Here is a 25,680-nt window from a genome sequence, read left to right as displayed (position 1 = left end):
TGTCAGAGCCAGGATGAATTCATTTGTATCTCCTAAGAAGACTACAGCAAAATGTTTCTGACTGCACATGCTTTCCTGTTGACCCATGTCCTGGGGAAAAGAAAGTAAGTTAATGGACAGTAAAATGTGGGGCTGGAGTAGGTTGCTTAGATGGTAAAGAATCTGCCTGCAAAAAGAAGGCAATGGCACCCCACTCCAGTACTCTTGCCTGGAAAACCCCATGGACGGAGGAGCCTGGTGGGCTGCAGTCCGTGGGGTTGTGAAGAATCGGACACGACTGAGCGACTTCACTTTCACTTTTCACTTTCATGCACTGGAGAAGGAAATGGCAGCCCACTCCAGTGTTCTTACCTGGAGAATCCCAGGGACGAGGGACCCTGGTGGGCTGCCATCTATGGGGTCGCACAGAGTCGGACACGACTGAAGCCACTTAGCAGCAGCAGCAATATGGCAGACCTGGCTTCGATCCCTGGATTGGGAAGATCCCCTGAAGGAGGGGATACCTACCCACTCCAGTATTCTTGCCTGGAGGATTCCATGGTCAGAGGAGCCTGGTGGGCTGTAGTCCATGGGGTCGCAAAGAGTCAGACAGTACTGAGTGGCTAACATGTTCACTTTCTGGAACAGGTGAAAGAGCCTCTGCTTTTAATCAAGACTCTACTAAACAGCTGTACTGATCTCTTGCCTCAGCCAGTCTCATTCCTCCTACTTCCAGGTCAGGCTCAACTCTCTGCCAGGAAAGGGCCTGGCTACGTGAGAAAGGCCACACAGGAAGGGGAGAGGGAGCCCAGCCAGGGGTCCATACCACCCTGTGCGGCACCCAGTTGGTGCCCTCTTGACTCAGAGGAGACACTGCTGTCTCTTCCCCAAGTTGGACCCCATCTTGTGCTGTCTCTGTTTCTTGAGCCATCATTTTTTCTGTATGTCCCCTCAATCTGGAGGCTGTTTCTGCTTTGTTCCTTTTTTAGCCTATAAGTAGACTCAGGTTCCACCATCTGAAAAAAAAGATACTTCCACAGCCTGCCTTCCTATCTTGCTCTTTCCCTGCCAGGCTCTTGGGAATGATCGCATTTGCTGTATGTATTTCCAAACCCCACTCATTTTTCAGCTCATTATAATTGGGCTTCCTGTGCACTCTATGAACGCTGCCCTTGCTCAGGTCACCAGGGATGTCTTCGTTGCTGTTGTAAGTGTCTGGCTCCTTTCTGTCCTCCTGTCTAGAGCACCCAGCGCCTCGGACCTTTTCCTCCTGGAGCCTTTCTCCTCCCCCAGCTTCCATGGTGGTTTTCTCTTGTTCCTCTTCTGCTCTCCTGGCCTTTTCCTGCTCTATTTTCTTTTTCTGATTCCCCCTGTTCTGCCTTCCATTTAAATGGATACTGTTAAGTAGGATTCTCTCAATGATGTTTGCTCTTATTCTTCTGGCTTCTCTGGGGATCTCATATTTTCCATGGCTTTAGCCACCCTCTGAGTCCCGGAGACTCCTAAGTCTTGCCTGTCTCCTTGATCCCTTGTTTCCAGTTGTCTCGTAGGCAAGTTCGTCTGAGTTCTTTGGTGGCTCCTCAGAGTTGAGCTTCGAGCCACGCTCCGCTTCTTTCTTCCCTGTACCCTCAACTTTTTCCTTGTTCTGAGCCCCTTGCCCCAGTTAGTGTTTAATCCAGCCATCAAGTCACCCAAGTTACAGAACTCAGAATCTTCTCTCCCCACCTCCATTTTCTCACATCCAGAGAAACAAGCCCTGCCACTGCCTTAGTTAGACCTGCAGCTTTTCTTGGCTGGACTCAGGTTGACCAGGCTGGCTGCACAGCCTGCGCACTGCAGGCTATACCCGTCCCCCTCGCCTGTGCTTGGCCCCTGACTTACCTACACTCCAGTTGCATGACAGCCCCCGTGTTTGTGGATGACAAAACTAAAACCTGAGGATTGAAAGACTCACCCATTGTCTCAGTTGTAAGCAGCAGAGCAGGGCTTTGAGTCCAGTTCTGACTGGCAAGCCTGGGGGCAGATTCTTCCTCTTCCCACAGACATTCCATGTTGCGGTAATCTCTTTATTAGCCTCCCTTCTGCTCCTATACTCCTCAGTCTGCCCTGCACACCACCAACTACATCATCCCCTGCTCAGACCTCCCTCTGTGCCCTGAACCCTGGAGGTGCAGCTCCACAGCAGACCCCGGCCTGACCCTGTGTTCCCCTCTCTTGCAAGCCCTCCAGCATGTCTGTGTCCCGGTGCCTGGGCACACTGCGGTGGTTGTGACCCCATGCCTTTCTCTGCGTTGTTTCCCTCGCAGAGACCCTTCTCCCTCCTCTGATCTGTGATGGTAGCTTCTCTTTGCTCCTTCCTCCAGGTCTGCTGCCCGCAGTGTGAGGTGCCAGGGAGGCCTGCGTGTGTGGACTGCATCAGCAGGCTTCTTCACTGTCAGGAGGGTTGCTGCCTTCCAGGCACACTGTTCTTTCTTTCTCTGGGTTCTTGGGACCTCTCACTGCCCTGCCCTGTTGGCCTTGGGGTGCTGAGGGCCCCCAGGGCTGCTGTATTATCCTCTGGGGGTTCCCTGCACTCTGCCTTCATCTTTGTAAATCCTCCCTAATATACTCTCTGCTGCTGCTGCTAAGTCACTTCAGTCGTGTCCGACTCTGTACGACCCCATAGACCGCAGCCCACTAGGCTCCCTTGTCCCTGGGATTCTCCAGACAAGAACACTGGAGTGGGTTGCCGTTTCCTTCTCCAGTGCATGAAAGTGAAAAGTGAAAGTGAAGTCGCTCAGTCCCATCCGACTCTTTGCAACCTCTTGGACTGCAGCCTACCAGGCTCCTCCATCCATGGGATTTTCCAGGCAAAAGTACTGGAGTGGGGTGCCATTGCCTTCTCCAAGACTCTCTGCAGATGACTCAAAGTATCTGTTTCTTGCCAGGACCTAGACTGATGTGTTCCCCATGCCACCGTCCCTGCCACCCCCCACGTGTTCCTTAAGAAGGCACTTGGGCAGCAGCTCCTCACCGCTCCCCGCAGCCCCACGGTGGGTAGCTTTCCTGGCTACAGGCTGGCGGCTGCGTTGTCCTCCATGAGCGTGTCCACAACGCTGTGTTCTGCTGTCCTGCACTTGTCTCACCCCATCAGCATACTCTGAGCTCTTCAAGGACAGGCTCTGAAACTGCTCAGTTCTATATCCCAAGAGGGTCTGATATCGGGCAGGAAAAGAGCTGGATACAGAGCAAGATGTATGCTTCTGAGAATAAAAGTTATGCAGAACCACCCAAAGGCACTGGCCCTCAACATCTGCTTTTGGGTGGCAGGAAGACAGACAATAAGAGGACTTCTGGCATACAGCAGACAAGCCAGCCGAACCTCGCTGCCTCAGGCCTCCCAACTCACCCCTTTCCCAGACTTATTAAATAAAAACAAAAGACCATTAAAATGTGATTGGAAATTGAAATGAGGTCAAATATGAGTCAGTTCATTTCTTTTAAGGTTTGTTAGTGACCTAGAAGTAAAGATACATGGTCCTTTATAGTTTAAAAGAAAGACAGAAAGAAACTAGATTCTGATGGAGAGGAGGTGGTCCGAGGATAAATCACAGTGATTCAGCGGTTTTCCTGGGGGCGTGTGTGAGAATTAGGGATGTTGACCCCTGGAGTGAACACCCGCCCTGAGCTCCCTGGCTTGTTCTCTTATCCTCAGTTCCTGGGAGGAGGTGCCTTCAGGTGAGCTGTGACTCAGACCTCCTCTGGTGTAGCATCTGGCGTCATCAGGCAAGCAGGTCAGGGCAATCAGCGGAAGAAAAATACTAGGGAAGAAGAGTACCTGGCGATGTCAGCCAGGCCCAGCCTGCCATGCTCCAAGCCCTGGGTAGGGAGATGCTTTCTCTTCATTTCCTATCATGTGTTAGCAAGTGGCCTGAGGGTGAGGGATTAGAGCCGAAGACAGGGGTGTGTTACGGAGTGAGTCCCTGGTCCTTTGAACAGACTAAGAACAGCCTACCTTTGGACAGACTAAGATGTTCTTAGGACATTTGTCATATTCCTGAGTTGGTTTAGTTGAAGAAACTCGGATGTAAGGTGGGCAGTCAGGGACAGCAGAGCAGTCAGGCACCACTCGCTCAAGTGCCCATTGAAAAATCTTACCCATGTGAGAATGAATTCCTTTTCCATAAAGAATCTATAAAGACATCCAGGGCTTGGCAAATACCTGGAATAAGGAAATTTACAGTTCCTAGGCGGCATAAAATGTACCACAGCACTGGCTGGATATAGAGATAAGAATAGTAGTAATAACAGTTTAATATCAAATGATGTTTGACAGTTATTAATAAACTAAGCAGATGATTCAGACGTGAAGGACTTTAAGATGGCCGGGGTTCAGATTCTGTCTCAGAGACTGCAGCGGGCCAGATTGTGCTCCTCAAAAAGATATATGGAAGTCCTAGTGCCTGGCGTCCATGGACGTGACTTTATTTGGCAGAAGGACTTTGCTGATGTAACCAAGTCAGGATGAAGTCATGGTAGATTACGGCAAGTGCTGAGTCTCACAACTGGTGTTCCTATAAGAGGGGAATTTGGAGACAGAAACATGATGGGGAGATTCAGGGAAGACGGCTGTGGACATGGAGGCAGCAGGTTGAAGCGATGCCACCAAAAGCCCTAGGATGCCAAGAACTGCCAGCCACCCCCAGATGCTGGGACAGAAGCAAGGAATAGACTTTCCAGCAGAGGCTGTCAAAGGACCTGACCTTGCCAACTTGCCATTATGACCTTGCCATAATATGTGTCTTTTGCCTTCCTGAACACCGAGAGGTTAAATTTCTGTTATTTTAAACCGTCCACTTTGTGATGATTTGTGACAGCAGCCCTCAGAAACTAGTACAGATACCTCCCAGCTCTGGGCCTCCCCAGGGGCTCAGTGGTCAAGAATCTGCCTGCCAAGGCAGGAAATGTCAGAGACGCAGGTTCGATCCCTGGGTCGGGAAGATTCCTTGGAGGAGAAAATGGCAACTCACTCCGGTATTCTTGCCTGAAAAAGTCCATGGACAGAGGAGCTTGACAGCCTACAGTCCATAGGGTTGCTGAAGCAACTTAGCCCACGTGCATACACAAGCTGCGTGACCTGATAAAGTTGACTAAGCTGCCTGTTTTCTCATCAGCTGAATGGAGGCTGGTAGTAGTACCTATCTCATAAGGTTGTGAGGATCAAGTGAGTTTTTACATGTAGTGTGATTTGAGCAGTGCCCGGCACTCAAGAGAGAAACGTGAGATTAGCAAATATTCTTGTTTATTTCAGTTTAGTAAAGATTTTTTTGATTGCCTACTATGTGCCAAGCATTGTATATAAATCATTTCATTTGATTCACATAACAATCCTGTGAGACTCTTCTCATACCATTTTGCAGTTGAGAGAACTAAAGCTCAGAGCTCAGAGAAGGGCTGGCAACTCAACTGAGGCTTTGCGGCTCTGTTTTGTCCGTTCTTTTATTCCGTGAAACCAAAGGATCTCAAGGACAACAGGGGAGTGGATCAGGAAGGATGTGAACTTTTGATTATGATTGGTTTTGCATTGGGAAGATTTATGCCTGACCTTTCTCTCCACATACCACTTAAAAGAAGGGCAGTATTCACTGTCTTAGAAGCAAAAGGACAAATTGTTCATGGGGAAAGAAGAGGAGGATGCAGCTTTCTAAGGAAGGCTCCCCAAGCACATACCAGTCAAAGCACCACCCTCGTATTTGTGTGGGCTGGTGTTTTCTCTGCTCCCTGGATCTGGGAGGAAAGCTGTGTCTCTGAGCAAGAGCCTTCAGGAAGCCTGAGCATCCTCATAAGTGTAGGAAGGATGGCTGACCCCAGGGAACATGAACATGCCACATGTGCAGACCTAGATAACACAGAAGCAGAGGAGAGAGAATGGGCAGCCTGTATAAACAGATGTGGTCTTCGAAAGCCAACAGCAGGTGACAGTTATTTTGTAGAAATGACCAGTGTTGCAGAGAAGTTAAAGCCTTGAAGTGTATGAAAGGATTGTTGTGGTTTTGTGAGGACACTGGCCTGTTTTTTGCCTACTTGTCAAGTAGCAAGCAAGAAGAAATTAACTTATCACAGTGCTTGGCATTTAGAATTGCTATATGGTGGTTTGTGGTTGATTCAAATAAACCAGGAGAGATTTTGTGGGGGCATAAGAAAGCACTTCTAACAGCTGTGGAATTAAAACATAAATTAAATGCTGAGATAGGACGTGAGGCTGCCTTAACCAGACTTTCAAAAGATAAATGTGTATTTGTCTGGCTCTCACTAGGTTTTAAAATTCAATTGAGCTGACGGCCCCTGGGCCCGGGGTTGACCCCACCCGCTGCGTGGGAGGGCCACAAACCAAAGCCCCCGAACTGCCCGCCCAGCCCAACGGTGGACCTTGGGGGTCTGGGGCACGGGCCGGGCCCATGGAAGCCCACTGGCTCCACTGGAAAAATAAATAAATAAATAAAATTCAATTGATTGCTTACTTCTTATTCTAAGTGCACACTAGAGAGTTGTCATAATAATTTAGACATGTTTATAATGTTATGTCTTGAAGAAACCTTAGAAACCAGCTGTGACCCTTGAATTTCTCCACCTGCAGTTGCGTAGATGGGCCTGTCTCATGAGGTCTCTCGGAGAAGGCAATGGCACCCCACTCCAGTACTCTTGCCTGGAAAATCCCATGGATGGGCGAGTCTGGTAGGCTGCAGTCCATGGGGTCGCTAAGAGTTGGACGAGACTTCACTTTCACTTTTCACTTTCATGCATTGGAGAAGGAAATGGCAACCCACTCCAGTGTTCTTGCCTGGAGAATCCCAGGGATGGGGGAGCCTGGTGGGCTGCCGTCTCTGGGGTCGTACAGAGTCGGACACAACTGAAGCGACTTAGCAGCAACAGCAGCAGCAGCATGAGGTCTCTCTTAGCCCGAGGATCCCAGGCTTCTTTCCAGATCACACTGTGTGAGGCAGGTCGGTGAGATATGGCACAGCTATGGCTGCAGGCGGATCTTGTACAATGTACCCCTACGCCTCAGACAGCCGTGAAGTAAGGAGACCAGTTCCATGAGGGACTGTGGCACCATATCCTGAGTCGATCGCCGTACCTTTATGACAAATAGCAGCCCAGAGAAAGGTAAGTCTAATGGAGCCCAGTACTGAAATCAAGAATGGCTAAATTGAGGGATGAGGAAGAGGAATATTGAATTAACTGCTGATAAAAGACAACCAGCCATAAAAAAAAGAAAACCAGCCAACGTGATAAAGGGTCCTGGACATACAATGGGAGAGAAAGATAATCAGACCAAAGCAGCAACAAGAAAAACGATCAAAATGAAAGGCAATTTTATCTAAAGATTAGATTAAAATAAGAGACAAAGGGAAAGGAATGATGACTAGGGACAGAAGTGTGAAGCTGTGTGAATGCTCCAGGACTGGGTAGGAAGAGAGAAAAACACACCAGTGTTCAGGCAGCATGCACGGGCTGGGGGGAGGGGGAGGGGTTGCTCATTGCTCTAGGTTTCTTTGGTCTGTTTCTATTAGTAAAGCGTTGGAGTCCTCCCTCCAGACCACTGCCTTTTCTAACATTCTCCCCAGGCCATCTGAAGGTAACACCTTCCTTTGGAGGACCCACAGAAATGCCACAGGCTGGACTGTTCAGGGAATCACTACTCCCATGGGCAGAAGCCAAGCTGGGTTTTCCCAGGACCATGGCTTCATGGCTGTGCCACACTCACTGGTCTCCGTCCTCTGCATTTTCACATCATGCTGCTGCTTCCTCCAGAGGTTTACCTTAAGATCCGCTGGGTTCAGTCTTCACCATCTACTAGTTACTTGGCAGCTTATCTTTTTAATCCTGGTTTGTTTCCATGTGTCCTTGTGGGATAAGGATGTCCCTGCCTTCCAGGACCTTAAAAGAAAAATCTCTGCTCCATGTTTAAACTGGAGAACCCCCAGAGAGTGGTGATACTGGGGAAACAGTGATGATTTCTCTTTGTTCTTCCATTTGCTGTCTCCAAGGTTATTTCCACAGTTTTAAAGTATCTGTGCAATGAGTTATAGAATGTCTGTCCATCTACCATCTCATCCACTTTCAGAATTTGTCCAGCCCAGAAGTTTACAGCCACTCTGAAAGATGTTTTATTGCTCTCACTTTATGGGTTAGGGAAGAAGGCTGAGAGAAGGAAAAGAGTTTGCCTGGGCCCAAGGCAGGTCTCGATCCTCTGTTCTGAGGTCCCATGCTTTCTGCTGTGTCAGGCCCCAGCTGGCTAGGTCAGACCTGGCAGGTTTTGAGCAGAAGGCAGCTTGGAGACTTCGCTGTGGAGCTCTGTGTCTGTGGGTCTTAGATAGGGGAGCATGGATGTGGACTCAGGAAATGTTCCAGGTGACTCAAAACCCTTTCCATTCTCTGTGGCCAGTGGGTTGAGAGGTCAGCCAGCAGTCCCCATGGAGATGAGGGGAGATAGGGGCAGGATACTAACGCTGGGCTGGGGGTGGTACATGGCCATGCATTTTAGAGTGTGTAACTTTCAGAGAGAGGAATGATAACAGAATAAGATTATGATCTCAGGAAATAAGAAGTGAGAACTTAAGATTCTAACTGGGTCCATAAAGGTGAGACCGTGAAGAAGAATCACGTGACTACCTACATTTTCATATAATGTCCTTTGAGAAGTATCAAAAGCAGAGCTTAAAGTCAAGTATAAGTGCAGAGGAATTCTGAATGCACTGGGCTCATGGAAAAGGCTGATGACGATATATGTATACCTATGGCTGATTCATGTTGAGATTTGACAGAAAACAACAAAATTCTGTAAAGCAATTATTTTTCAATAAAAAAAATTAGAAAAGAGAAGTTGACATGACAAAGAGAAGTTCTGAAGTTGCTTTGTTCTAACCATGTCTCTTCTTTTTATTGTTTTCCCTCAAGTAGGGAACTATTGGATCTTCAAACTAGAAACGCTAGAACATAGGTGATTTGAAAAATGGAAGAATTTCAAAAACTATGATGAAATAGGCAGGTGTCCCTCCCTCCCTCCTTTAAATGTGTCCAGGCCTTGCTCACTTAGGACCTGGGCTCCTAAAGAATGTGAGTACAAGTCATTCTTGGTCACCTTTGCAAAGTCATGAGGAATAGATGAGATATGAGATTACAAGAATAAAACATTTCACTTGTCAGAAAAAAGGAAAATCTGGGTCTAGGAATTACAGATCAGTGAACTTGTCATTGCCCCTGGGCAAAATTCTAGAAGAGATCATTAAGCAGATGATCTGTGAGAGCTTGGAAAAAGAAATAGTGATCACTCTGAGCCAGTCCTCAAAACCAATTACCAGATATGCTTAAGAAATCTGCCTTGAGAGCAGTTGTGCAAATTAGCTTCCAGTGTTAAGGTGATCACAGTGTGAATAAGCAGTGAGATGCTATAACTAAAGAAAAAAAAAAAGATCAGAGAGGCTTTGCTAAAAATTCAGTTCTAGGGCATAGAAAGTATCCAGATTCACTCTGTGGTGTTCTCATCCCTTTAGGAATATGCATTTAGTTCTGTAAACTATATTTTGAGTCATTGGTAAATTGGAGTGTATATACAGAAAAGGTTAACAAGGAAGATGGAGATCATATTTACTAAGCAAACAACTCATCATGTGTTAAGGCATTATGCTAAATATTGGAGGGGAGTTAATACTATGAAGAGATCACTAATTCACCTATTTCAGATGAGGAATGAAAGAGTAATGCTGACTGAGTAGTTTGCATAAGGCCAACAGCTAGGAAGTGGCAAAGCTAAGACTTCAACCCAAATCTCTCAACCCAGAGCCTGTGCTCTTTATTACCAGAGCACTAAGTAATCTAGAAAATGGACTGGTCGAGGAACTCTTGAAGAGGAAAAATGAGAAGAATAAATATAAATATGGTGATGGTTTCCAAATGTTCAGATGGTCACCACTTGGAAGAAGGATTAGCTTTGTTCTCTGAGACAGAACTAGGGCATTAGTATGGCGGTATTAACAGCAGTTACCATTTACTAAATATTTGCTATAAGCTGATCTTTCTGTACACATTTAATTTTTAAACCTCATGGATGAGGTATAGTACTGTGATTATCCCCACTTCTCAAGTGAAGAGCCATGAGGAAATCAAGATAATGACCAGGATCTCACAGCTATAAGTAGCAGAGCCTGAGGCTATAATCCCTGTCTGTCCTACACAAAGGACAGTGTTTTCAGCCATTTCTCTCTACTGCATTCCTGTTGGTAGATTTCTAATCAGTATAAGGGGAAATTCCCAAGTAATTAGAAGCCCTCAGAAAGGAGGAATGGATACTCTAACAAGAGTGAATTGCCCATCACTGACAAATGCTGAATGACAGGGGTGCTGGGTTGGACACATCTGATGATTACATAGGTATCTTTCTACTCTGTTTTCCAACTTTTTTTCTATTTTCCTAAGAGAAACACATTTACTTATTGATTAATAGTCAAGGAAGTGGGGGCAGGGGTTGGTGGTGGGTCTTGCGGTTTTTATCAGTTTGGCAACTTGAATTCCAACATGATGATAAACCCCAAGTCCAATTCCTCCAAGATATTGTTTATATTTCAGTTATTTATGGTAAGTTTATGAACATAATCTGCAGAAAATTCTATTGTTTTGGCTTTAAAGCGTATAGTTTCATTACTGAGTGAAAATTACAATTCTATGCATATTTTGAAATAATGCCAAGAAATTATAAGAAATTTGAAGTCAGAATAAATGTAAAAAGATCTTTTGCTTTTGTTTAGCCACTCAGTCATATCCTACTCTTTTGAAACCCTGTGGAGCTCACCAGGCTCCTCTGTCTATGGGATTTCCCAGGCAAGAATACTGAAGTAGGTTATCATTTCCTTCTCCCGGGATTCTTCCCAACTGAGAGATCAAACCCATGTCTCCTGCATTGCAGGTAAATTCTTTACCGCTGAGCTACCGAGGAAACCAGTAAGATCTTCAGTTCAGTTAAGTTCAATCGCTCAGTCGCGTCTGACTCTTGGTGACCCCATGGACTGCAGCATGCCAGGCTTCCCTGTCCGTCACCAACTCTTGGAGCTTACTCAAACTTATGTCCATCGCGTCACTGATGCCATCCAACCATCTCATCCTCTTTCGTCCCCTTCTCCTCCCGCCTTCAATCTTTCCCAGCATCAGGGTCTTTTCCAGTGAGTCAGTTCATGCTGGGCTAGATGATGCACATGCTGGGCTGGATGATGCACAAGCTGGAGTCAAGATTGTGAGGAGAAATATCAATAACCTCACATATGCAGTTGACAGCATCCTTATGGCAAATGATGGAAAGCAAAGAGGAATCAAAGAGCCTCTTGAGGAAGTTCATGAAAGAGGGATGTGAAAAAGCTGGCTTAAAACTCAACATTCAAAAAACAAAGATCATGGCATTCTGTCCCATCACTTCATGGCAAATAGATGGGGAAACAATGGAAACAGTGACAGACTTTATTTTCTTGGGCTGCAAAATCACTGCAGATGGTGATTGCAGTCATGAAATCAAAAGACCCTTGCTCCTTGGAAGAAAAGCTATGGTAAAACTAGACAGCATATTAAAAAGCAGAGATTTTACTTTGCCAACAAAGGTCCATATGGTCAAAGCTATAGTTTTTCCAGTAGTCATGTATGGATGTGAGAGCTGGACAAAAAAAAAGGCTGAGCACTGAAGAACTGATATCTTCAAACTGTGTTGCTAGAGAAGATTGTTGAGAATCCTTGCACTGCAAGGAGATCCAACCAGTCCATCCTAAAGGAAATCAACCCTGAATATTCATTGGAAGAACTGACGATGGAGCTGAAGCTCCAGTACTTTGGCCACCTGGTGGAAAGCGCCAACTCATTAGGAAAAGAACCCTGATGCTGGGAAAGATTGAAGACAGGAGGAGAAGGGGACGACAGAGGATGATATTGTTGGATGGCATCACCAACTCAATGGACATGAATTTGAGCAAACTCTGGGTGATGGTGAAGGACAGGAAAGCCTGGTGTGCTGTAGTCCATGGGGCTGCAAAGAATTGGATACGACCTAGTGACTGAGCAACAACCATGTCCCACCCACAACACACACATACACACACACACTCGCACAATCACAGTTCTTAAAACCAAAGTATGAAGAAATAGGGCTTCTTGGAGTATATTTTGTAGATTTAGAAATTTGGACCTGAACCCTTAATTTGTTGATCTGTTAATTTGTGGGTGAATGAGGTCACATGGGAAAACTTCCTGCTTCTTGATTGTATTGGTGGATATTTTTCCAAGCTCTTAACTATTTGGCTTTTTGGTTAGCTAGAGGTTCCAGGCTTTTAATAACTTACACATTAAGTTTCTGATCTCAGATATGACAGAGCTGTCTCCAAAGAGCTCTAGTTCAAAGAGCTTGGCTTCATTCATGCCCAGGCTGTCATCATGTTTGCCAAAAACGTGCTTAGTCTACAAAGGTAGAGTTCATACTAGCTTGCTACCACCTGAGTGCCTTCCATGTCTCTGCGTCTTGTTGGCATGTGCATCTGCCTTCCTGTCTGCTCTGTCCATTTTAATTCTAGTTCTCAGTCCTTAGGTTCCTGTACATGTGCTCAGTCATCTCCGACTCAGTGCGACCCTATGAACTGTAGCCTGCCAAGCTCCCCTGTCCATGGGATTCTTCAGGCAGAAATACTAGAGTGGGTTGCCATTTCCATTGGGGTGTTATGTAATAATAAATGAAAAACTCAAGAATCAGAGGAGCTTTATGTGTGACGCATCTGAACTAACAGGACCTGTTTTCTGGGGGGAAAATGAATAGCCAAGCAGAGTACATTATGGGTGCTTATTAATGACAGCAAGGATGCCTGTCTCCCCTCCTACGCAGATGTTAGGAACCTCTGTGCCAGTCACTGTGCTGGCACCTGAGTACCAAGGTGTGGTCCTTGGTTCCTTCAAGAAGCTTCAGTGTAAACATCATAATGTGAGATATGGGCTATGGTAAAGGTGAGCCCAGGGGTGTCAGCAGCTCAGATTCGGGGGCAATGTGGGCAGGGAAGCCTTCTCTGAAGCAAGTCTTCAAGGATGCCAAAGATGTCACCACAGATGCGGAGGCAGGCAGCTGTATGCAACTAGTCCTGAAGAGCTATGTAGGTCAGGCCTCTGGAGAGGGATGAAAGCAGAAATGTAGGTACTCCATGCTGAGGAGTTTGGGCTTTATCCTGAGGGCAGTAGGAAGCCTTTGGTTTTTAAAGGGAAATACCAGGAAGCAGAATAGAGAGTGGGTTGGCAGTAGGTGAAGTGGGAAGCAGAGAGACCCTAGGTGAGTTGCAAGACTCTAGATGAATAGTAAGGACCTGTGGACCAAGGCGATACTGTGAGATTGAAGAAAAAAACATTTCAGAGATGTGTCAGGAGATGGACTGCAGAGAACCTGGTCATGATGACAGATATGGGAGAACAAAGGAGGAAGGAGTTGAGGGTGTTACCCAGGTCTCTGGCTTGAGTGGACATTGCACCCTTTATCAAGAGGGGGCTCGGCCACTCGCCACAGCTGGAGAAAATCCACATGCAGCAGCAGAGAGCCCGTGCACCGCAACAGAGACCCAGCACAGACAAGAAATAAGTAGAAAAGAGTTTTAAAAAAGAGAATATGAGGGAGGGAGTAAAGCTGAGAAATTCTTTAGTTTGCATGTAACAAATCTTCTGTGTAAGAGTAAAAAGATAAAGCTACATTTTAAGCCATGACGTGAATTTTTAAAAACTGATTCGGGTATAAAAAAGATTTTGTAATCATTGTGTTACTTTAAGTGCATTTTTAAAAGACTTAAGAAAATTTGCTGTGTTAGACTTATGGTTACAGTCTATGCTTAAACATTTGGAAAAATGCAATTGACTGCATAAAAACTGCCTATTTATAGTTGTTAAAAGAGTTTGTAAATATTTGGACGGTTTTGCATTAAGGATTAAGCAAACATTAAATAACATACAAATAATAAAAAGAGAGGGCTTGGGGGAAGGAAGGCCATGCTTGCTTGGGGAATGCAGGGGAGAGGATTAGTTGGGGGAGGTGTGATGAATTTGAAGCTTGAGAGAAGATCAGGAGGGCATGTCTGGGTGGGCCAGGAGCTCATAGGATATGCTGAGATGCAGCTGTTGGCTTGTCCCTTCGGTGTTAGGAGGACACTTTGGCATCATTAGAAGGATCAGTGCTCTGTGGTGTGGGCCCCCTAACGTTAGATTAGCTTTCTTAGAAGCCATATTAAATAAACATAATAACCTCAATTTCAGTGTTGTTTGAAGTTGGTGGACATGTGAGATGAACTGAAGTGACTTTTAGTGGAATTCAGCAAAGAAAGTTCTCAGGGTGAATTTGGATTTTTTCTTCACACTTCTTGGGGTCCTTTGTCGGAATCTCAGTAAAAAGACTACTTAGAGGCTATATCAGCAAGAAGTAAAAAGGTACTTTACTTGTTATTTGATCTTCCCAATAACACTGCAAGGTGTCACTGTAAAAAGTCCCATTTTATAGATAAGAAGACTGAACCTCTGAAGGTTACATGGCTTTTGTGTGCATGCTAAGTCGCTTCAGTCATGTCCAATTCTTTGTGACCCTGTGAACTGTAGCCTGCCAGACTCCTCTGTCTGTGGCATTCTCCAGGCAAGAATTGGAGTGGGTTGCCATTTCCTTCTCCGGGGGATCTGCCTGACCCAGGAGTCGAACCTGTGTCTCTATGTCTCCTGCATGAGCAGGTGGGTTCTTTACCTCCAGCACCACCTGGGAAACCCTGCTTACCTTATAATAATAAATAGTAAGGGGCAGAGCTGTGACTGTGACTCTAAATTCCATTCTCTTTCTGCTACACAGCACATACCAGGCCTGTGAAATCCTGGGATAGAAAAGTTGTGTTTTCATTGAGAAAAAGATATTTTTTGGAAATGATGTGGTCCCAGGAGGTTGATCTGGAACATGGCTGATTCAAGCTGATATATGGCAGAAACCAACACAATATTTAAAGCAATTATCTTCCAGTTAAAATTTTTTAAAAAAGAGCAACACTCTCCTTGGGTCACCCTAGATCAGCTCCTCTGACATACCCCTGAGACTCCCCTCCCCTGCCCCATGCTAACAGCTCTCAGACTCGGCATTTCTGGTGGTACCCCGGCCCAGGTCTATCTGAGAGCCAGCACTTGGGGCCTTGCTTTTGATTCTACCTTTTGCCAGCCTTTTCTCTGCCTCTGCCCCTGCCCCCGCCTCCCACCCATGGCAGCTGGACAGATTCTTGAGTCGAAAGCATCAGGCAGGCAGTCTGCTGCTCCATAACCTCGGATGGCTTCTCATCTCACTTGGAGTACAGCCCCTGACCTTCAGGGCCTCCTGTGCCCTGGCCTTTGACGGATCCCCTGACCCTGTCACTGACCACACTCCCTCGACTTGAGCCACGCTGACCTTCGGGCCACTCCTTGAACTCTGAGAGCACCTTATCAACACCAGTGGGCTTTAAAACTTGTTGTCCCTCTTCCTGCCCTGCTTTTGCCCACGTAGTGCTGTGACAGACGCTCTCACATTAGGTCTCTGCCTCTCTGCGTGTGTTCTGAAATAGCAGCCCCATGCTCTGCCCCTTCCTTTTCTTCATTTCTTTGTGCCACTCATTTTCTATTTGTTTATTGATATCTCCTGCCTATGAGCTCCATGAATTCTGGGGGCTTTTTTCTGTCCTGTTACTTGTACCTCTGGCTGCTGGGACAGTGCCTGGCCCCCAGTGTGCACTCTGGGGGATTGGCTGACTGATGGAATAAATACATGGATGCCTCGGCCTGATGGAGAGGGATGGAAAGTGGATTAGCTGTCACCAAGGGACCTAGATAATGAAACAGTGCCTTAGTCTCTCCCTATGTGGTTAGCATTGCTGGTTCCCTAAGTCTTTTCATTTGGAGGTATTAGGAAACCTCCCAACATTTCCCTGGATTAGAAGCAGACTTACTGCTCTGATAAGGATGGAAATGATTTTTTCCTTTAACCTACAAGTTACCAGGAAAGATGTACTGCCCAGTGCTAGCGTGGGGTCCACATCCTACCCATGTCCACCCATCAGCCTCTGGAGGTCACTCACGGAACATCAGTGTTTGTACAGCTTGCGGAAAGTACCTCCTGCATTGTGGCTTTCATCGGAAGGAGGCCTTCTCTAAGAACTTGATTGGAGCTCTGTCTGCAGGGTGTCCTTAAACAGAGGTTTGCTTGTTGGAGATTTGAACCTGAGCCATTTTCAGTGCATTTTTCTGTTGTTCTCCCTGTAGGATCTTCTACGTCTCTCATGATTCCCAAGACTTGAAGATCTTCAGCTATATCGCTCGAGATGGTGCCAGCAATATCTTCAGGTGTAACGTCTTTAAATCCAAGAAGAAGGTAAAGGGGCCGTCATTGGTCATCTCATCCTTTGATGGAAGCAGAGTGTTCCCAACATTTACCTGTCTCCCTGTTGATGGAGAGGCAAGATTTGGAGGTGGCTATTTGAATGCAAGATATAGGGCACCTCTCTCAGTAGTCAGTCATTGCTTGTATACAATGAAATTCTCTTTTAGTTTCAATTTTAGTTTCATTTGAACTTGGTACTTAGTTGTATGCAAACAACTGGAGAGATCTCAGCCACTGGAAAAGTGCTCTGGAACGCAGCAGGCAGACAGCTCCAGGAGTGATGCTCATGTTGGTGTATGGTAGGAAAGAAGGTTGCCACTCACTGAAGTCACCCTGCATCATAATTCTGTATTCTGATCAGTGACCTCCAAATATGACATGGTGGGATCTAGTTAGACTTTGTGATGTTGGTTGTCCTGGATGGTTATTTTGGTACAGTAACCTTGATGCTTGAGTAAATGCAACTTTTGCAGTTCTGTGGAGACAGGGTTCCTCTCTATCATGCCTCCAGGAGTCTAATGCACAAAACTGGGGTTTGGAAACATGGGCTGTAACCCCTCTTCTCTCCTGGACCCCTGAATTATGTTAGGAGGCTCAGTATCCCCCTTGGGTCTCAGCTTCCCTCTCTATAAAATAAGGAGGGGCATCAAAACAAGCATTTCCTAAAACGTATCCTGTAAAACATTTACCATCCAAAACATTAAATATGTTAACATTTAACATATTAAAACTATTTAATTTAAATGTGCTAGAAAGTCCTATTGCTATTGCTATTGCTAAGTCACTTCAGTCGTGTCCGACTCTGTGCAACCCCATAGACGGCAGCCCACCAGGCTCCCCCGTCCCTGGGATTCTCCAGGCAAGAACACTGGAGTGGGTTGCCATTGCCTTCTCCAATGCATGCAAGTGAAAAGTGAAAGTGAAGTCGCTCAGTCATGTCTGACCCTCAGTGACCCCATGGACTGCAGCCTTCCAGGCTCCTCCATCCATGGGAGTTTCCAGGCAGGAGTACTGGAGTGGGGTGCCATTGCTTTCTCCGGCTAGAAAGTCCTAAGTTAGAGAAATCCCTTTAGCTTTAACCTATCATTTCTCAAACTGAATTGGCCATGAAATCATATTTTTTCCATGTATATGTGTTAATGTCCTAGGAATACTTTTCTGTAGAAGAGAATTGGAAAGTACTATTTGTGTCTGTAAGGTCCCTGACAGGTAAAGGTGGAATGGTAAGATTCTTACCACTCTAGACACAAATCAGTGACCCTGACTTTCTATGAGGACTACTTCTGAATTCTCTCCTGCTTGTCCCTTCTTCGATGCCGTGTGACATCTTAATGCATCTTATGTCCTAAGACATCTTCAATAGATCGGTGGATACTGTGCCAAGTGGGAATAATAAGAATAAAACACGATAGGGTCGGGATTTACTGTAATATTATGTATGTCCCATCTCCCACCCTGGCTCCACAAAGAAAATTATACTTTGCTGATTCAGCCTCTTCCTTTAAGGAGATGTGTGCCCTTAACCCACCTATTCTCAGGCTTTTTAATGCAAATGGTGGAATCGAAGGGAAAGAGCCAGAACTGGAAAGGTAGACAGAAGAAAGGGCAGGTTGCCAGATTACACCTTTAGGTAATAGTACAGTTGAGAAGGGGAAAAAATGAAAGTAGGATATGAAAGAACTGATAGAAAGAGGAGGAAGTGTTGCAGGAAGGGGGACCCCTTCCAGGGCTCGAAACTGGGCTCTTGTCTAACACTTAGAAATGAATTGTCTGCGGAGACACATGTGCTGACAAAGCAAGAGACTTTACTGGGAAAGGGCACCCGGGTGGAGAGCAGTAGGGTAAGGGAACCCAGGAGAACAGCCCTGCAAGAGGCTTGCAGTCTGGGGATTTATGGTAATGGGATTAGTTTCTGGGTTGTCTTTAGCCAACCATTCTGACTCAGAGTCCTTCCTGGTGGTACACGCCTTATTCAGCCAAGATGGATGCCAGAGCGAAGGATTCTGGGAGGTGGTCGGACATGTGGTGTCTCCTTTTGACCTTTCCTGAACTCTTCTGGTTGGTGGAGGCGTATTAGTTCCGTGTTCCTTACCAGGACCTCCTGTCGTAAAACAATTCATGCAAATGGTTACTATGGTGCCTGGCCAGGGTGGGCCGTTTCAATCAGTGTGCTTCCCCTAACAGAAGGAGAAGGACAGAAAGAAAAGCCAGAGGGACTGGAGATGAGAATTTAGGGGTTGAGAGAGGGAAAAGTACTTGTGTGGTTTTGAGGTGTAATGGATCTCGGAAGGAAGGAAAGGAAATGCAAAGTGTTCCTGAGACTTACAGACCGGATCGTCTGCAGGGTTCCTCAACAGAAACAAAGACTAGGATTCCCTGTCATTCATTTTGAGTGCTCCACTGTACTCTTAGTTTTGTCCAGCGACCGGACTGTGTGGATCTGGGACTTTATATTAAAGTTACAAATACCATAGTTTAATTTACAGAGTCCTTTAATGTTTAATCTTACTAGATCCTTCCAAAAACCCACGTGAAGAAGTTAAAATGGTAATTTTCATGGGATAAGTGAATTGAAAGATTAAATGACTTGCCCAAGGTCCCATGGATAAGCACTGACTGGCTAGAATCAGGGAGACATATAGAACAACAGGATTTTGAGCAGGAACTCTAGGTAAGGGAGATCGTTATATTTGCTTTGCCATCTGATCTGGTACAGCAGTGCAAACACAGTGGGATCGTCCAGTCCTTCTGCCAAAACCTGAGTCTAAGAATGATGCCCACTGGAACTTTGATCTTGAAGAGAAGCACAGAATGAAGTTCTTATTACCCAGTGACAAAGGAATAGTCATCTGGTTCCCTCTCACACCAGTTTTGTCCATGTCTCCGAGCTAATGCTGACCTCTGGCTCTCTTATTTTCTCTGTCCCTTTTGCCCTCACCCACTGAGACTGTAACTCTTCCGAGCTGGTTCTCAGGCCCTTTGTTGGCCTGTAGCCACGTGGCTGAAGGAACTGTTTACAGACAGCCTGGGCTGTGAGCCCCATTGCTGCTGAACTATAGGTGGAAGGGCTGGTTTCCACGCCAGGAAAGAAAAGTGAATTAATTGTTCTGCAAAGGAAACAGAGTTGGGGAGGAGTGGGACCACATCTGCAAGGTTTTGCAAGCTTACCCTGGGTAGTCTCCAGATCTGGTGATTTCCTCTCTTATAAAGCATTTCTGATTTGGAGAGATAATAGTTAGCTTGGGAAGGAGTTTTAATTGGCAAATGGTAGGAATACTTAAGAGGTGAGGGGGAAAGGACTAAATACCCTGAGTAAGTGTGTCTGGTAGGGTTGTTTCTGGTTGTTGTGGGTCAGTAGGGAGCTCTCTTGTCTAGCTCAGCGGTAAAGAATGAACTCCTGCAATGCAGGAGCCACAGGAGACGCGGGTTCAATCCCTGCATTGGGCAGATCCCTTGGAGGAGGGCCTGGCAACCCACTCCAGTGTTCTTGCTTGGAAAATTCCATGGACAGAGGAGCCTGACAGGCTACAGTCCATGAGATTGCAAAGAGTCAGACATGACTAAAGCGACTGAGCACACACGGGGAGGTCTCTTGACTGGAAGCCAGTGGACCTGGGTGTTCTCCAGAGCCTTTATGTTGATCATAGTGTAGAGAAACCTTCTATGAGCTCCTTGCTATGTTAAGGCTTGGTTATTGCTCTTCACATCATGTCATGTCCCCAGTGTGTCCTCATGGCATTTCCCATGATGGGCTTCTCGTGTGGGTCATCCTTACCTTATAGTTCACTGTGGGAAATGTGATTGTCTCTTCTATAGTTAATAATATGGGTCAGATTCTCAAATTGCCTGGTAGATCACCTCCCTGCACCTGGCTGCCAGCACCGTGGTCATTTATACGTATGGATCTTCCTTTAGTTACCCCTATAGCCAATGTGGTTCTCGTCTTTGGAACTTTAATCTTGAGCTGATTTTTTTCAGTTGGGCCTTCATCAGAAGTTAAGTAGCAGAATATTGTAGGGAGATAATATACTATCAGCCATTCATCTGTTACTCTATATTATCCATCCTTATATTATTAAGTCAAATAATATCCAGTTGGAGAAGGAAATGGCAACCTACTCCATCCAGTATTCTTGCCTGGGAAATCCCATGGACCGAGGAACCTGATGGGCATCAGTCCATGGGGTCGCAAAGAGTCGGACACGACTAAGCGACTAAGCACATAAACAATATCCAGTCAATTTGGGTTACTTGCTATGTGCTTGTGACTGTCCTAGACTCTTCATTTAAATTATCTTTATTCCTTCAGCAGCCCTGTAAGCTGTAGGTCCTATGATGCGCTTCGTTTTATGGGTGAGAAAATGGAGACTTAAGGGATGTAACTCATAATAAGTGGTGCAGAGGCTTCCCTCATGGTTCAGTGGTTCGAACTCTGAGTTCCAGCTGCATGGGGCTCAGGTTTGATCCTTGGTTGGGGAACTAAGATCCCACATGTAGCACACCACCACCACCTCATCCCCCAAAAAAGTGATGAAGTTAGAACTATACCTAGAAACTGACTCTGGAGCTTACCTCCTTCACCACTGCATTTTATTATCTTCATCAGGAAATTGCATGACTGAGGAGTAACCTATTTCTCCAAGGTCTAGTTGTAAATGAACTCTACTGTAACTGTTACTGGGGTATGAAGAGTTCCTTAACTCGGAACGGTCCAAGTCGCTTTGACACAGATTTTCCTTTTTTTCTCTTAATATCTTTGTATGGTTAATCCTGACTCCATTTTATAGTGGGAGAAAGAGAGGGCCCAGGAAAGTAAATACCTCTGGTCACACAGTAAGTCAGCAATGCCCCTGAGATAAGAACCTAGCTTCCTGCTTCCTAGGCCAAGCTTTGGCCACTTGCCTCTGTTACATGAAATTCATAAAATATATGTGAGCCTCTCTGCGTCTGAGTTTCTCCAGCTACCAAAGAAGATGAAAGGCATCCCAGAAATGCTGATCTGTGGGTGTGGAGTGAGGTGACCTTCAGGAAACAAATTCCGTGTGACTAAGAGGGATCACCAGGATTGTAGTGGGGAGATCCCAGCACTGTTCAGACCAGCGCCAGCAGCAAAGGGTTGGAAGAGGGTCTTTTCCTCACCCGGAGTGTTAGTGACACTTCCTAGCAACACGGCTTTCCCATTTGCCTCCTTCGGGGATATAATGACAGTGTTCATTTGCAAGGCCTTTTGCCTCCTGCGAAGCCTCTGTGTGTGTCTTGACCCCTCCTGTGTAGTGGATGTCCCGCTCCTGTCATATGCTCCCAGCCCCAGGTGGAAGTGGCTGTCTGCCCTGACTAAGTGTGACGGTACTTATCAGTGCGTGAAGTGCTGGTGATTAACAGGAGCCACAGGAATCTCCCCATTATCTTCACGGGTAGCTCCTTGAAACTGTTCTGCCTGCAATCACGGCTCAATTGGTTTGGGTTAGGAGAAATCATTTCCTCCTGTAATACTGCCACCATCAGGTTAGGGGCCACAGCACAAAAGTGTCCTTAAGGGCTTGCCATGGATTTTGCATGATGATGTCAGTTATGTGCTAAAGAATGAGTACTTTCCTGGTCAAGTTCAAGTTAGGGAGGAGAGATAGGTCCTAAATTTAGGGAAGGAGGCTCTTTTTTATATTTTAAATGTTAGTGTGGGGTTGAGTTGAGAAGTCAAAATACAGAAATCCTAAGTCTCAGAATTCATGTAGTCCAAAACTCTTTGTTTATGGAGAGGAAATCAGTACCTGGAAAAGTAAATTCACTCACATGTGGTCATCTAGGTGGTTACTGATAGTACTGAGGTTGTAACTCGGCCCTCTTTTCTCTATGCTCCTGTGGTTCATGGACTAACAGAGCATAAGGAAAAACCCAAAAGTCCATTGGAAATGATAAGGTCTACTATCTCCTGTCAATGTTGAAAGTGTAAACCTACTTTGAAACTAAGCTTTCTTCATAGTAGCAGTATTCTGGTGTCCAAGGCATTGCCTTGATCAAATTATAGGATCAAGGCCATTAAAGAACCTGTTGGACAGAAACCCAACCCATTTCTCAGTTCAGAGCCTGAGTTTGTTGGGTCTTCCTCTACGTACAATTTCAGGTGTATTTCCTTGCTTCAGCATTGCAGATTCTATAGATTGAAATCACTTGATAGATATAAGCTTAAATCTTTTACTAAGGTTCAAAAAACACATTAAAGAAACATGAGCTTCAGTTCTATTTTTGCTGAGATTCTGTGGTGTTAAGGTCAAGAGAAGACCACTGTACTTTCTGGCCATGATAAATGGCAAGAATGATAAACCTGTGAGTTATTCTAGAACTGACTTACTGGGCTGAGGTTTCTTAGAATTCAGACGCACTTGGCAGATAAATCTCCAGTTCTCAGAAGAGACAGAGTGGCAGGGGAGGGGATATAAGCTGGGGTAGAGGGCTAGTGGACTAAGAAAGGTGCTTACTTGTAGGAGGTGTGCCCCCAGTCTTCTCTTCTTTCCCTGTCATTGTCATCGTCATCATATACACCTTGCATTTTGAGCTTCTTCTAGTCACCTTGGGCTTCCCAGGTGGCGCTATTGGTAAAGAAGCTGCCTGCCAGTGCAGGAGACATAATAGACATGAGTTTGATCCCTGGGTCGGGAAGATCCCCCAGAGAAGGACGTGGCAACCCACTCCAATATGGTTGCCTGGACAGAGAATGGAGGAACCTGGCAGGCTACAGTCCATAGGGTCGCACGGAGTCGAACACGACTGAAGTGACTTAGCATGCACTAATCACTTTCCTTACTTATCTGATGACTCCTTTACTTATTGCCATGAATTACGAAGTAGAGAGGACTTTTTCCAGGACAGTGAAATTCAGAACACTGCCACAGTTATTTAATAAATCAGCTGTAGAATAAGACTAACAGTAATTATCATTCCTTACATATATGCAGCACTCAAAAGATTCCCCAGATTTACAAGGACCAACCGACAACAAGATGGCTTAAAATGAAAACAGAAAATAAAATCATGATTGACCATTATTTTCCTGTGGGCCAGTAAAATGCAGAAATCAACCTTCTGGTTTCTGTCTTTCTAAAGGTACCATCGCAGGCTCTTGTCTGCTTTTGAGTAGATAGCCCACTCTCGCTCAGAATATAGTGTTATTAATATTTTCATGATTTTTGCTGCAGTTTATCAGATATTGATGCTGACTACCAGTACAGTTGGTACCCTCATTAAGCATACAGAAGAGACTAGCTATTTCTTGCATTTGACTTCTGTGTTGGATTGAGGTTGGAGAAAGAAGGTTTTGTCGATATGATTAAATAGATGATTTAAAGAAACATTTCTGGGTGCCATTTGGGTAAATGGTGTAAAGTTCTAAGACAGCTTCTTACCCAGTCCTCTTCTTACAAAATTGCCTGTAATTGGCACCCCCATGGGCTTCAGTGCACCCCATCTGCAGCCTAGAACCGCTCTGAGGTTAGATATGCCCTCTCGGCTTTGAAAACATCAAAGCAGCCATATCCGTTCTAATCTTGACAACTGAAAGTCCACAGATACTTTAGAGTTGCTAACACAAAACTGGCTTTTGGACGGGAAGATTTGATCCATGTGGCCAAGTACTTTCAGTGGCTTATGTAATGCTGAACTGGATTTGTACAGAAATAATACAGTGTAATGATGCTTTTTTTTTTTTAACCTAGCAAACTCCAGAGAATGGTCATATCCTAGAGCTGAAAAAGGCTGCCTTGCCAACATGCTGGTTATTTGCTCTGCTTCATCCCTGGCTACCTTCACGTCTCTAAAACCCCAGTGTGCTTTCCAAAGGTCATGAAATGTGAGCACTTGCTTCCTGGTGACCTGTGCGGGCCATTGGAAGGGGTTTTTCTTAAACCTTCTCCCTCTTGGATTAGACCTGGTTTATAAACTGTACATCCCAGCATGTGTGATTCCTGCATTACAAGGTGCGGGCAGAACTAGTGTTCTTGCTTAGAAGGCTAGAAGGTCCCGTCAGCATGTGGGCTAGGCCTGGTGGGCAGGCACCAGCGTGGCCATGGAAGAGCAGATGGTTCCAGTGATGGGAGCTCCTGCCACGTGTGGGCTGGCCCTCCTGGCCACCTGCAAGTAATGCTCCCCCAACAAGGTTCTTATACAGAATCTTCTGAAAGTAGACTTTTCCCTAGTGAAGGAAGAGGAGCCTACAAAGTCAAGAGACATCTGAACTCACCTAGCAGTTGTGAGAGAATTGTGAGAGAAGTGGGAGTCTTCCAGCCCCTTCTAACTGCTAGAGTGGTGAGTGGGAAGGGACAGTCTCTTACATGTATATAATCATTCTGTGAAGCAGATAGGGTGGCTTCATTATGTATTCAAATGCAGAGAGCTCTTCATAAAACATGCTACTGTGTCCTTTTACTGTGAGTGGAAATACAGCCTTCACATTAAAGAGGAGTAAAGGATAAATCAAAATGTTATTCAGCCCTGAATGTGCCAATCCATAACTCTTACTCAACAATTTCCTTGCAGCAGAAACCATCACTCCAGCTCGGACCAAAGATGATTTGGCCCAGTTCTTCTCTGTTGCTATGGGGACAGAGAGATGATGATGTTAGCCCTTTTGACGCTAACTTACCTACATTAAGAGTCAATTCCCTTCATGTCTTCATGTTTCTGTTATTGATAAAGTAGCCCAGCCTTTTCTGAACTACTGTTTGTTTTCTGTCTTATTTCCCCTTTGGTGCAATGAATTCCATATTCAGAATAAAACATTTCTTGAGCACTTGGTATATGCCAAGCACTGTGGGAGGTGCTCTCATATATGTTAGCCATATATTTATTCCTCTATGAGGCAAAGGAGAGAGCATAAACATCGGTGATTCACTTTTTCAGTTGAAGTTTACAGAGGTGTTTTGTAGTGCAAATGTGAGGAAGGGAGGCTAGGAAGGAAATGGGTGTGGGGAGTCATTTCTAACATAGGGAAATCAGGACCAGTGAACTGTAAGTCTGCATTTTCCACTTTTTCCAGGGAATCAGATGATAGAGGCGAGGCCCAGTTGCTTATCACAGTAAATGTCCTAAGATGTGAAAATGAGACACGGAATATTAAATATTAATATGAGTATTAAGCATTAAGACCAGCCACTTCCTTACAACCGTTCTGGGCTTGTAAATAGTTGGCTGAGACTGATGAGTGTGTGTCAGATGATGGTCCCTGATGAAGGTGAGAGATTAGGGATCTGAGCCAGGGTCCAGTTTCTGCAGATGCTCAGTCCTCAGTG

The 25,680-nt window shown here is 45.5% G+C and overlaps 1 protein-coding gene across 1 annotated transcript in view; it reads left to right on the top strand.

Moving 5' to 3' along the window:
• NOS1AP (nitric oxide synthase 1 adaptor protein) overlaps positions 1 to 25,680 on the top strand; it is a 341,485-nt gene that overhangs the window by 277,434 nt on the left and 38,371 nt on the right. The window contains exon 5 of the mRNA NM_001146219.1: positions 16,282 to 16,390. Within this exon, the coding sequence (NP_001139691.1) occupies positions 16,282 to 16,390 (109 nt within the window). The remainder of the gene's footprint in view (positions 1 to 16,281; positions 16,391 to 25,680) is intronic.

This window comes from Bos taurus, chromosome 3, assembly GCF_002263795.3.
Source record: "Bos taurus isolate L1 Dominette 01449 registration number 42190680 breed Hereford chromosome 3, ARS-UCD2.0, whole genome shotgun sequence".
Taxonomy (NCBI): domain Eukaryota; kingdom Metazoa; phylum Chordata; class Mammalia; order Artiodactyla; family Bovidae; genus Bos; species Bos taurus.
The sequence above is the reverse complement of the archived record's forward strand: the minus strand, read 5'-3'. Positions and strand labels throughout refer to the sequence as shown.